Source organism: Mesoplodon bidens (genome assembly GCF_964165515.1).
Source record: "Mesoplodon bidens genome assembly, chromosome: 14".
NCBI classification, from domain to species: domain Eukaryota; kingdom Metazoa; phylum Chordata; class Mammalia; order Artiodactyla; family Ziphiidae; genus Mesoplodon; species Mesoplodon bidens.
This window is the reverse complement of record NC_138170.1, coordinates 49,286,219-49,299,345: the sequence shown is the minus strand read 5'-3', so window position 1 is coordinate 49,299,345 and position 13,127 is coordinate 49,286,219. Positions and strand designations below refer to the sequence as shown.

Sequence of the window (13,127 nt, the reverse complement as noted above, 5' to 3'; positions counted from 1 at the left end):
TATTCTGTTCCGAGGCAGTGAATTCCACCATTCTGTCTTCCAGGTCACTTACCCGTTCTTCTGCCTCAGTTATTCTGCTATTGATTCCTTCTAGTGTAGCTTTCATTTCAGTTATTGTATTGTTCATCTCTGTGTGTTTGTTCTTTAATTCTTCTAGGTCTTTGTTAAACATTTCTTGCATCTTCTGAATCTTTGCCTCCATTCTTTTTGTGAGGTCCTGGATCATCTTCACTATCATTATTCTGAATTCTTTTTCTGGAGGGTTGCCTGTCTCTACTTCCTTTAGTTGTTTTTCTGGGGTTTTATCTTGTTCCTTCATCTGGTACATAGCCCTCTGCCTTTTTGTCTTGTCTATCTTTCTGTGAATGTGGTTTTTGTTCTATAGGCTGTAGGATTACAGTTCTTCTTGCTTCAGTTGTCTGCCCTCTGATGGATGAGGCTGTCTAAGAGGCTTTTGTAAGTTTCCTGATGGGAGGGACTGGTGGTGGGGTAGAGCTGACTGTTGCTCTGGTGGGCAGAGCTCAGTAAAACTTTCATATGTTTGACTGCTGATGGGTGGGGCTGCGTTCCCTCCCTGTTGGCTGTTTGGCCTGAGGCAACCCAACACTGGGGCCTACCTGGGCTCTTTGGTGGGGCTAATGACAGACTCTTGGAGGGCTCACGCCAAGGAGTACTTCCCAGAACTTCTGCTACCAGTGTCCTTGTCCCCTCGGTGAGCCACAGCCACCCCCCTCCTCTGCAGGAGACCCTCCAACATTAGCAGGTAGGTCTGGTTCAGTATCCCCTGGGGTCACTGCTCCTTCCTCTGGGTCGCAATGCGCACACTGCTTTGTGTGTGCCCTGCTAGATTGGGGTCTCTGTTTCCCCTGGTCCTGTCCAAGTCCTGCAATCAATTCCCACTAGGCTTCAAAGTCTGATTCTCTAGGAATCCACCTCCCGTTGCCAGACCCCCAGGTTGGTAAGCCTGATGTGGGGCTCAGAACCTTCACTCCAGTGGGTGGACTTCTGTGCTATAAGCGTTCTGCAGTCTGTGAGTCACCCACCCAGCAGTTATGGGATTTGATTTTATTGTGATTGCGCCCCTCCTACTGTCTCATGGTGGCTTCTCCTTAGTCTGTGGATGTGGGGTATCTTTTTTGGTGAGTTCCAGTCTCTTCTTGTCGATGATTGTCTAGTAGCTAGTTGTGATTCTGGTGTTCTCGCAAGAGGGAGTGAGAGCACGTCCTTCTACTCTGCCATCTCGGTTCCTCTCAGGTCAATCTTTTAGATGTATGATAAATGAAGGGATAGTTAGCATAGAAAATTGGTGATAATAAAGGAAAGATAAATGAAATTGTAGGTTTAATGCAGGTTGAATTGGTGTTCTCCTAAGAATTTATTCTCTTAGGTTTTTCTCTGCAGTTTACTGAAGTCCTGCAAAGACTTCAGGAGGCATGTTCTTATTCATTTATTCCTAAAACTGTGTAGCTGTGCTTGCTTACTTTGTCAAAGTAGTATAAATAACTTTTCATGAAATGAATGAATTGAAATGTCTTTTGAACCTATATGATTTAGAATGGTTTATGTTGTGTTACATTTTTTTGCTCAAAGTATAGTTGGTTGGAAGCATGCCACTTTAACAAATACTACTTTTTCTCCTGTATAAAAAGTTGTAATGGAGGTTTAGTGCTACATTGGCTTCCTAAAGACAACCTTTTAGGTATTTTGTTATGGATTTCTATAATACAGTATACTTGATTACAATGAGATTTACTTTTGGAAATCTATATTATAATCTGTAACCTCTACGTAAAGACTTACAACAAACCTATACTTTATCTAAAATTGTTGGGGAAAGATGTAATTAAATACTTTTACCTCATGTGGAGTCAGAAAGTTTAGAATTCATCATGGTTGAATATGTTAGTGATGGAAAACATGTTTAAAAAATAAGGTATACTTAGCAATTTTATTCAGTTGGTAAATTCTAACAAATGTATAATGTTTGTTTTGTTTTCTATACAGCATCATTACTTATTCCTGCTGGTAAAACTCTTCCCACTTTTACCACAGCAGAACTGGTATGTATCTTATTTAAGATATATATATATATATTTAAAATTTTTTTCTTTTCAACTTTAAAACAGTTTGTCATTCTACAATGCAAAGACTGAATAAGGACAAAATATAATCAGAGAGTATATAGTATTAAATAGCATTTTCAGTATGGTATGGCATTAATTATGTTACATCATTTCTGTTCCTACCAACTTTGTGATATTATGTGCATTTTAAAATCTATTCTTTTTTTTAAATTTAATTTTATTTATTTTTTTATACAGCACGTTCTTATTAGTCATCCATTTTATGCACATCAGTGTATACATGTCAATCCCAATCTCCCAATTCATCACACACACCCCACCCCCCACTGCTTTTCCCCTTGGTGTTCATATGTTTGTTCTCTACATCTGTGTGGCAATTTCTGCCCTGCAAACCAGTTTATCTGTACCATTTTTCTAGGTTACACATATATGCGTTAATATACGATATTTGTTTTTCTCTTTCTGACTTACTTCACACTGTCTCACAGTCTCTAGATTCATCAACGTCTCTATAAATGACCCAATTTCGTTCCTTTTTATGGCTGAGTAATATTCCATTGTATATATGTACCACATCTTCTTTATCCACTCGTCTGTCGATGGACATTTAGGTTGCTTCCATGACCTGGCTATTGTAAATAGTACTGCAATGAATATTGGGGTGCATGTGTCTTTTTGAATTATGGTTTTCTCTGGGCATATGCCCAGTAGTGGGATTGTTGGGTCATATGGTAATACTATTTTTATTTTTTAAGGAACCTCCATACTGTTCTCCATAGTGGCTGTATCAATTTACATTCCCACCAACGGAGCAAGAGGGTTCCCTTTTCTCCACACCCTCTCCAGCATTTGTTGTTTGTAGGTTTTCTTTTTATTTATTTAATTTTTTGCGGTACACGGGCCTCTCACTGCTGTGGCCTCTCCCATTGTGGAGCACAGGCTTCGGACGCACAGGCTCAGTGGCCATGGCTCACGGACCCAGCCACTCCGTGGCACGCGGGATCCTCCCGGACCGGGGCACGAACCCGTGTCCCCTGCATTGGCAGGCAGACTCTCAACCACTGTGCCACCAGGGAAGCCCGTTTGTAGGTTTTCTGATGATGCCCATTCTAACTGGTGTGAGGTGTAGTTTTGATTTGCATTTCTCTAATAATTAGTGATGTTAAGCAGCTTTTCATGTGCTTTGTGGCCATCTGTATGTCCTCTTTGGAGAAATGTCTGTTTAGGTCTTCTGCCCATTTTTTGATTGGGTTGTTTGTTTTTTTAATATTGAGCTTCATGGGCTGTTTATATATTTTGGAGATTAATCCTTTGTCCATTGATTCATTTGCAAATATTTTTTCCCATTCTGAGTGTTGTCTTTTTGTCTTGTTTGTAGTTTGCTTTGAAAAACCTTTTAAGTTTCATTAGGTCCCATTTGTTTATTTTTGTTTTTATTTCCTTTACTCTAGGAGGTGGATCAAAAAAGATCTTGCTTTGATTTTTGTCAAAGAGTGTTCTTCCTATGTTCTACTCTAAGAGTTTTATAGTGTCTGGTCTTACATTTAGGTCTCGAATCCATTTTGAGTTTATGTTTGTGTATGGTGTTAGGGAGTGTTCTAATTTCATTCTTTTACATGTAGCTGTCCAGTTTTCCCAGCACCACTTATTGAAGAGACTGTTTTTTCTCCATTGTATATCCTTGCCTCCTTTGTCATAGATTAGTTGACCATAGGTGTGTGGGTTTATCTCTGGGCTTTCTGTCCTGTTCCCTTGATCTGTATTTCTGTTTTTGGGCCAGTACCATATTGTCTTGATTACTGTAGCTTTGTAGTATAGTCTGAAGTCAGGGAGTCTGATTTCTCCAGCTCCGTTTTTTTCCCTCAAGACTGCTTTGGCTATTCAGGGTCTTTCGTGTCTCCATACAAATTTTAAGATTTTTTGTTCTATTTCTGTAAAAAAATGCCATTGGTAATTTGATAGGGATTTCATTGATCTGTAGATTGCTTTGGGTAGTATAGTCATTTTCACAATGTTGATTCTTCCAATCCAAGAACATGGTATATCTCTCCATCTGTTTGTTTCATCTTTAATTTCTTTCATAACTGTCTTATAGTATTCTGCATACAGGTCTTTTGTCTCCTTAGGTAGATTTATTGGTAGGTATTTTATTCTTTTTGTTGCTATTGTAAATGGGAGTGTTCCCTTAATTTCTCTTTCCGATTTTTCATCATTAGTATATAGGAATGCAAGAGATTTCTGTGCATTAATTTTGTATCCTGCTACTTTACCAAATTCATTGATTATCTCTGGTCGTTTTCTGGTAGCATCTTTAGGATTCTTTATGTTTACTATCATGTCATCTGCAAACAGTGACAGCTTTACTTCTTCTTTTCTGATTTGGATTCCTTTTATTTCTTTTTCTTCTCTGATTGCTGTGGCTAAAAATTCCAAAACTATGTTGAATAATAGTGGTGAGAGTGGATAGCCTTGTCTTGTTCCTGATCTTAGAGGAAATGGTTTCACTTTTTCACCATTGAGAACAATGTTGGCTGTGGGTTTTTCATATATGGCCTTTATTATGTTCAGGTAGGTTCCCTCTATGCCTACTTTCTGGATGGTTTTTATCATAAATGGGTGTTGAATTTTGTCAAAAGCTTTTTGTGCATCTATTGAGATGATCATATGGTTTTTATTCTTTAATTTGTTAATATGGTGTATTGCATTGATTGATTTGCATATATTGAAGTATCCTTGCTTCCCTGGTATAAATTCCACTTGATCATGGTGTATGATCCTTTTAAAGTGTTGTTGGATTCTGTTGGCTAGTATTTTGTTGAGGATTTTTGCATCTATATTCATCAGTGATATTGGTCTGTAGTTTTCTTTTATTGTAGTATCTTTGTCTGGTTTTGGTATCAGGGTGATGGTGGCCTCGTAGAATGAGTTTGGGAGTGTTCCTTCCTCTGCAATTTTTTGGAAGAGTTTGAGAAGAATGGATGTTAGCTCTCCTCTAAATGTTTGATAGAATTCACCTGTGAAACCATCTGATTCTGGACTTTTGTTTTTTGGAAGATTTTTACTCACAGTTTCAACTTCATTACTTGTGATTGGTCTGTTCATATTTTCTATTTCTTCCTGGTTCAGTCTTTGAAGGTTATACTTTTCTAAGAATTTGTCCATTTTTTCCAGGTTGTTCATTTTATTGGCATAGAGTTGCTTGTAGTAGTCTCTTAGGATGCTTTGTATTTCTGCAGTGTCTGTTGTATCTTCTCCTTGTTCATTTCTAATTTTAGTGATATGAGTCCTCTCTCTCTTTTTCTTGATCGAGTCTGGCTAATGGTTTATCAATTTTGTTTATCTTCTCAAAGAAACAGTTTTTCGTTTTATTGCTTTGCTATTGTTTTCTTTGTTTCTATTTCATTTATTTCTGTTCTGCTCTTGATGATTTCTTTCCTTTTGCTAACTTTGGGTTTTGTTTGTTCTGCTTTCTCTAGTTCCTTTAGCTGTAAGGTTAGATTGTTTATTTGAGATTTTTCTTTTTCTTGAGGTAGGCTTGTATAGCATAAACTTCCCTCTTAGAACTGCTTTTGCTGCATCCCATAGGTTTTAGATCGTCGTGTTTTCATTATCATTTGTCTCTAGTTATTTTTTAATTTCCTCTTTGATTTCTTCAGTGATCTCTTGGTTATTTAGTAATGTATTGTGTAGCCTCCATGTGTTTGTGTTTTTATGTTTGTTTTCCTTGTAATTGATTTCTAATCTCATAGCATTGTGGTCAGAAAAGATACATGATATGATTTCAATTTTCTTAAATTTACTGAGGCTTGATTTGTGACCCAAGATGTGATCTATCCTGGAGAATGTTCCTTCCGCACTTGAGACGAAAGTGTAATCTGCTGTTTTTGGATGGAATGTACTATAAATATCAATTAAATCTATCAGGTCTATTGTGTCATTTAAAGCTTGTGTTTCCTTATGAATTTTGTGTTTGGATGATCTGTCCATTGGTGTAACTGAAATGTTGAAGTCCCCCACTATTATTGTGTTACTGTCGATTTCCTCTTTTATAGCTGTTAGCAGTTGCTTTATGTATTGAGGTGCTCCTATGTTGGGTGTATATATATTTACAATTGTTATATCTTCTTTTTGGATTGATCCCTTGATCATTATGTAGCATCCTTCCTTGTCTCTTGTAACATTCTTTATTTTAAAGTCTATTTTATCTGCTGTGAGTGTAGCCACTCCAGCTTTCTTTTTATTTCCATTTGTGTGGAATATTTTTCCATCCCCTCACTTTCAGTTTGTATGTGTCCCTAGGTCTGAAGTGGGTCTCTTGTAGACAGCATATATATGGGTCTCGGTTTTATATCCATTCAGCAAGCCTGTGTCTTTTGGGTGGAGTATTTAATCCATTCACGTTTAATTATCGATATGTATGTTCCTATGACCATTTTCTTAATTGTTTTGCATTTGCTTTTGTAGGTCTTTTACTTCTTTTGTGTTTCCCACTTAGAAAATTTCCTTTAGCATTTGTTTTAGAGCTGGTTTGGTGGTGTTGAATTCTCTTAGCTTTTCTTGTCTGTAAAGCTTTTGATTTCTCCATCGAATCTGAATGAGACTCTTGCCAGGGAGAGTAATCTTGGTTGTAGGTTTTCCCTTTCATCACTTTAAGTATATCATGCCACTCCCTTCTGGCTTGTAGAGTTTCTGCTGAGAAATCAGCTGTTAACCTTATGGGAGTTCACTTGTATGTTATTTGTTGTTTTTCCCTTGCTGCTTTCAATAATTTTTATTTGTCTTTAATTTTTGCCAATTTGATTACTGTGTGTCTTGGCGTGTTTCTCCTTGCATTTATCCTGTATGGGACTCTCTGCATTTACTGGACCTGGGTGGCTATTTCCTTTCCCATGTTAGGGAAGTTTTCGACTATAATCTCTTCAAATATTTTCTCGGGTCCTTTCTCTCTCTCTTCTCCTTCTGGGACCCCTGTAATGCGAATGTTGTTGTGTTTAATGTTGTCCCAGAGGTCTCTTAGGCTGTCTTCATTTGTTTTCATTCTTTTTTCTTTATTCTGTTCTGAGGCAGTGAATTCCACCATTCAATCTTCCAGGTCACTTACCCGTTCTTCTGCCTCAGTTTTTCTGCTATTGATTCCTTCTAGTGTATTTTTCATTTCAGTTATTGTGTTTTTCATCTCTGTTTGTTTGTTTATTCTTTAATTCTTCTAGATCTTTGTTAGATTTCTTGCATCTTTTCGATCTTTGCCTCCATTCTTTTTCCGAGGTCCTTGATCATCTTTACTATCATTATTCTGAATTCTTTTTCTGGAGGGTTGCCTGTCTCCACTTCCTTTAGTTGTTTTTCTGGGGTTTTATCTTGTTCCTTCATCTGGTACATAGCCCTCTGCCTTTTTGTCTTGTCTATCTTTCTGTGAATGTGGTTTTTGTTCTATAGGCTGTAGGATTACAGTTCTTCTTGCTTCAGTTGTCTGCCCTCTGATGGATGAGGCTATCTAAGAGGCTTGTGCAGGCTTCCTGATGGGAGGGACTGGTGGTGGGTAGAGCTTGGTGTTGCTCTGGTGTGCAGAGCTCAGTAAAACTTTAGTCCGCTTGTCTCCTGATGGGTGGGGCTGTGTTCCCTCCCTCTTGGTTGTTTGGCCTGAGGCAACCCAACACTGGAGACTTCCCGGGCTCTTTGATGGGGCTAATGGCGGACTCTGGGAGGGTTCACGCCAAGGAATACTTCCCAAAACTTCTGCTGCCAGTGTCCTTGTCCCCATGGTGAGCCACAGCCACCACCTGTGTGTGCAGGAGACCCTCCAACACTAACAGGTAGGTCTGGTTCAGTGTCCTATGGGGTGACTGCTCCTTCCCCTGGCTCCCAACACACACACTACTTTGTGTGTGCCCTCCAAGAGTGGGGTCTCTGTTTCCCCCAGTCTTGTTGAAGTCCTGCGATCAATTCCCACTAGACTTCAAAGTGTGATTCTCTAGGAATTCCTCCTCCCGTTGCTGGACCCCCAGGTTGGGAAGCCTGACGTGGGGCTCAGAACCTTCACTCCAGTGGGTGGACTTCCGTGTTCTAAGTGTTCTCCAGTTTGTGAGTCACCCACCCAGCAGTTATGGGATTTGATTTTATCGTGATTGCGCCCCTCCTACTGTCTCATTGTGGCTTCTCCTTTGTCTTTGGATGTGGGGTATCTTTTTTGGTGAGTTCCAGTGTCTTCCTGTCGATGATTGTTCAGCAGTTGTGTTTCTGGTGTTCTTGCAAGAGGGACTGAGAGCATGTCCTTCTACTCTGCCATCTTGAACCAATATCTAAGATATATTTTAACAGAGATGCCCCAGTTTTAGTGAATGGTGCCAGAAGGCTGGGCAGAGATGTAATTTGTAATCCTCCAGTTGAATGAGAAAAGATGTGGTAAGGGATGAGGAGATAGAAATAGCTTCTATAACATAGGTGTTGCAAAAAATCAGGAGTTCCAGAATTAATATTTTCTTACCAACTTTTCCTATCTTCCAGAGCAGTTAGCATCTGCCAAGACTGGACCTACAAGGTTAGGAAATTTCTTAACTTACATTGTATGGAGTTTTAATACACTGTACAATGTCATATACTTGGTGGATCCTAAATAGATGATTTTGATACGATTGTTTTTCTGATTTTTTTCCCCCTAGGGTTGAGGCACATCATAATTCTTCCTTTTATTTAAGTGGAATATTTTGGTTATTTTTTTACCATTGTATAATAGAGGTTAGATTCCCCCCCCCAGGATTTGGGGGCAGAAGATAAAATTAAAACTTATATATAGAAAATTGAGTAGTTTTCAGGTGGGGCAAAATAGAACTTTTTCTCTGTTACCTTTCTTTGAAGATAAAACATGATTATATAACTTTATTATATAAAGTTTTTCATTTTCTTTCAGCCCATGAGCTTCCTTTCTAGGGTACAGGATTTTAGTAGGCCATTTATTTCTATTTCTTCATTAAGAACAAACAAAAAGCATAGCCCTTATCAGGATTTTTGGGAAGAATGGTGCTGGTTTTGATATGAAACCAATGAAGAAATATCTCTGCCTTTGAAATTCTTGGAAATACCTTTTCTCCTCATTAAAGAAATAATATACTTCTAAAGAGTAAAACCAAACAAATTTATAAAGTAAAAAGTGATAGAGCCCTGTAGGCTTATAACCCAAAGATAAACTGTTTTAACTGTATGATGTATATCCATTTAGACTTCTTTCATTAAAGAAAGTTACATTAATTTTCAGGGTAAAAGCAGAATCATTCTCTGTACTGTTTCTGTAATTTTTTTTTTAAACTTAGTAATATAGATGGACTGTTTTCAATGCTAGTTAAATATTGATTAGCCTTAGTGGATGTATCAAGTTTAATTAACCAGTCTTTTGTTTATGGACATTTAAATTCTTGCTAGTGTTTTTCTAATATAGCATTCCAGTGATTACACTTGTAGATATGTCTTTGTATTTGTGTGATAATCAGGTAATCAGGATAAATTCCTACAAGTAGAATTTCTGGGTCAAAGATTATGCATGTTTTCAATTTTGGTATATGTTACAAAATTGGGCTCTGAAAGGATTGTACCATATACACTCATAAGCAGTGGTCTGAGAGAACTGATTTTTATCATATCCTTACCAACATTGGCTATTATTAATCAATCTTTTAAATTTTTGCAGGTCTAGTAGGCAAAAACTTTTTTTGTTTTTTCATTTAGTATTAAAAATGTAAAACCCTAAGGTTTAATTATTCCAAAATAAAAATTACACACTATTGTGTTATCTGCTTTAAAATAACATTAGTCATCTACTTACAGACTAGAGGACTCCTATAAACAACTGTGGTTCTTATATTTGATATCTGGGTATCAGTGGCCCACGCAAAGCTGTGTTGTGGGCAAGTTTTATGAGTCAATGTTCATGTTATTTATGAAGCCTTACTGACTTCATTGCTAATAGCCATAGAACAGAATTCCTTTCATTTTTAATGAGATGATCTAAATCAAATATTAAAAAGTTGTTTTATTCAGAGAACTCAGCCCTAATGTTAAGTGCTACTATTGTCCTGTTGACCTTAATCAGATTTTTTTTATCCTCCGTAAGATCAGGAAAAAAAGGTTCAAGTAAAGCCTTTTTCTAACTTTCTAATATGAAATTTTCGTATCTAGGGCACCTCAACCTCCAGTGTAAACTTTACTTTTCCTGGTTATCCTGTTTATGTACCAGCAGGTGTGACATTACAGACGGCATCTGGTAAGAGTATAGTTTAAAAATATTTTGTTTTTAGCTTTGGTACTAACTTCTGGGTATTAACTTTCATGATTTTAAATAAACTGTATACCACAAGTTATTGAAGTTATAGGAACCTTTAATAAAACTTATTTAAAAGTAGTAATAAATGGTAGTTTTTATTGTTATGGAAGCAATCTACCACGAAATACACTAAGGCTGTCTACTAAGGCAGGTACTAAGCTTGTCCTATATTTCACTTCCAATTCTCATCCCAACATTGTGTAAGATGCTTTATATAGGTTTTCTCTAATTCAAGTCAGTTACCTGAATTTTGACACACATGTGTCCCAGCTAGCTTTAATCAAGAAAAACTAAAGATTAGATTTATCAACCTTTGCCTCTTTTCTTATTGGAGATTGTATAAGAATATTTGAAAAATTTGGAGATTAACCTCTGCTTTTCAAAGAACTGTTTCTTGATTTGAAAGAGAATCATACCTATTTTTTGGGTTGTTACAGAGTTTAAGCAAGCACCTGACTCAATGCTCAAAAAATAAATTTCTTCTTTCTTCTTGTTAGTATTATTTTAAAGGAAAGGGGGGGGGAAATTTGATAACTTTTGAACTTATTAAACCCTTTTTGGATATCCTTGTCTTATAGTTGTTATATGGTATCTTACATCTTAACTATATGAAATACATTCTCCATGATTAGGTTTCTTAAAATCCCAATTTGGGTTGTTAACACTGTAATTTATTAAACAATGGGAGAGGTTCATGGAATAAATATTGGTGGCCTATATGTGTCTCAAAATGTGCCATATAAGCAATAGTGGGAAAAGGCTAGAGTTAAAGCAGGATATATTTAATTTTTAAAAATAAGAGTAATGCATATTTATTATAGGAAACACAAAAAATCTGAAAAATAAAAGAAAAACTCCTAGAGGTAACCACTGTTAACATATTGATGTATTTCCTCCCAGCCTCCTGTGCATGAGATTTTTTTTTAGGAAATTTAAAGGAAATTAGGATTCTGTTATACTTACAGTTTTCTTCTTTTTAAGGTCACCTTTATAAAGTTAATGTACCAATTATGGTGACACAGACTTCTGGAAGAGCAAGTATTCTTCAGCATCCATTTCAGCAAGTATTTCAGCAACTTGGGCAGCCTTCAGTAATACAGACCAGTATTCCACAATTAAACCCATGCTGTCTTCAAGCAACTACTAAAAAATCACAGAGAATGGAAAATGTGCTCCAACAACCTGTGGTTCTTCGTTCTGGGACAGTGGATAGGAAACATTTAGAATATGCTACTGGTGATACTCTAATACATCCTGGAAATGAGCATAAAATCATGTCTGAAGCTTTATTGAGTCAGCCAGAAAACTCTCAGTATATCAGCCTTTCAGGTGTTGTATTTCCTCCACAGGTCTCTCAAATGGATTCTAATGTGGAGTCAGTGCTCAATGTTTCAGCTAGCGTGACTCAAAATCTGCATGGTGGGCCCCTGTCCACAGGCCCTCAGGGGGCTCAGCACCAGCGCATGCCTGATGTTCAGCTTCGTGTTCTTAAAAATAGGATGTGTGGATGTGATTCTGTAAAGCAGCCAAGAAATACAGAGGAGCCCAGCATCCTACCTGTCTCAGAGAAGGTAGTTCTATGTTCAATTTTAATGGAATTAGGAGATAAACAGTAGCTAGTGATTAGATGTCCTGAGTGTTTTTTTTTAAACTGGAAGGTTACTCAAAAGCATGTTTTGTTTTTTCCTTTAGAAGATTGTTTCTTTATTATTTTTAGTATAACTATCAGTTTTTAAAAGTATCCATGCTCAGCATTTCTAAACTTTTAGTTTCGATTAATGAATCAGAATATTTCTTTATAGAAAATGCATTTGTTTTAAGGTAATCCATTTACCTCTCCCTTACATGGTGAGAATTGTTTTTTGTCTGCAGATAAAATTTAAGATTCAGAAATGCATCCTAGTAATTAAATGAGTGTTTTGAGGTAATTCATTGTCATACTTAATATACAAAAGAGGTTCAAAGTATTTTTTTTCTTGCTCTACCTAATTTTCCTAAACTCCCATATTAAAGTTTTCTCTACATGAGGAATTATCTTGCTAGTAGATACTTTGTTTCTCTGTTTGCTAAAATACTAGTTAACTTAATTTCTTTTGGAATTCAAACCACTAAAAATTAGCTCCTAATTAGCCTTCCATATTAAAAATAGGTTTACATTATTAATTTCCAAGGAATTCTTAGTGATGGCAGAAAGATTCATGGAGAATTTCACGTGGTAAAATTTTAAAATCTTGCATTATCTTTTTACAAATGTAAAATTATGTCTTACAGCTAACTCCATTTATACAATTTAGTGACATATGACAAATAAAGGTTTGTGTCTCTAGCCATTGGTTTAGTGGTCCTTTAGAACCACTGTACAAATCGGTAGCAATGTAGTAGTTAAGTGTCACCTTAACATTTTTCTAGATAGAAGGGGAAGGTATAGGGTACAGTGAAGGATAATGAACAAATAATATGTCTATCAGAAACCATTTGACTTGTTTTAGAATATTTCAGATGTTTGATGAAGCCTGTTCAAAATCTTTTAGCAAGTCTGTTTTTGGTTTAGTTTGGTATAATGTATTAAGATTAAAATGTTTTTTGAGTGTTTTTTCATTATATTTTTCACATAGTGTATAAAATTAAGAAATGGAGGATAAACTCATAATTATGAAACATTTGGTTTTGAGGGAAAATAACTGTAAAATAAGCATTTGTTTTTATCACTTGTAATATAACTTTTAGAG

The 13,127-nt window shown here is 36.5% G+C and overlaps 1 protein-coding gene across 1 annotated transcript in view; it reads left to right on the top strand.

Annotated features, from left to right (window-relative positions):
- Nucleotides 1-13,127, top strand: part of GTF2A1L (general transcription factor IIA subunit 1 like) — a 59,555-nt gene that overhangs the window by 23,132 nt on the left and 23,296 nt on the right. The window contains exons 4-6 of the mRNA XM_081254548.1: nucleotides 2,005-2,060; nucleotides 10,254-10,338; nucleotides 11,380-11,969. Coding sequence (XP_081110674.1) covers nucleotides 2,005-2,060; nucleotides 10,254-10,338; nucleotides 11,380-11,969 — 731 coding nt within the window. The remainder of the gene's footprint in view (nucleotides 1-2,004; nucleotides 2,061-10,253; nucleotides 10,339-11,379; nucleotides 11,970-13,127) is intronic.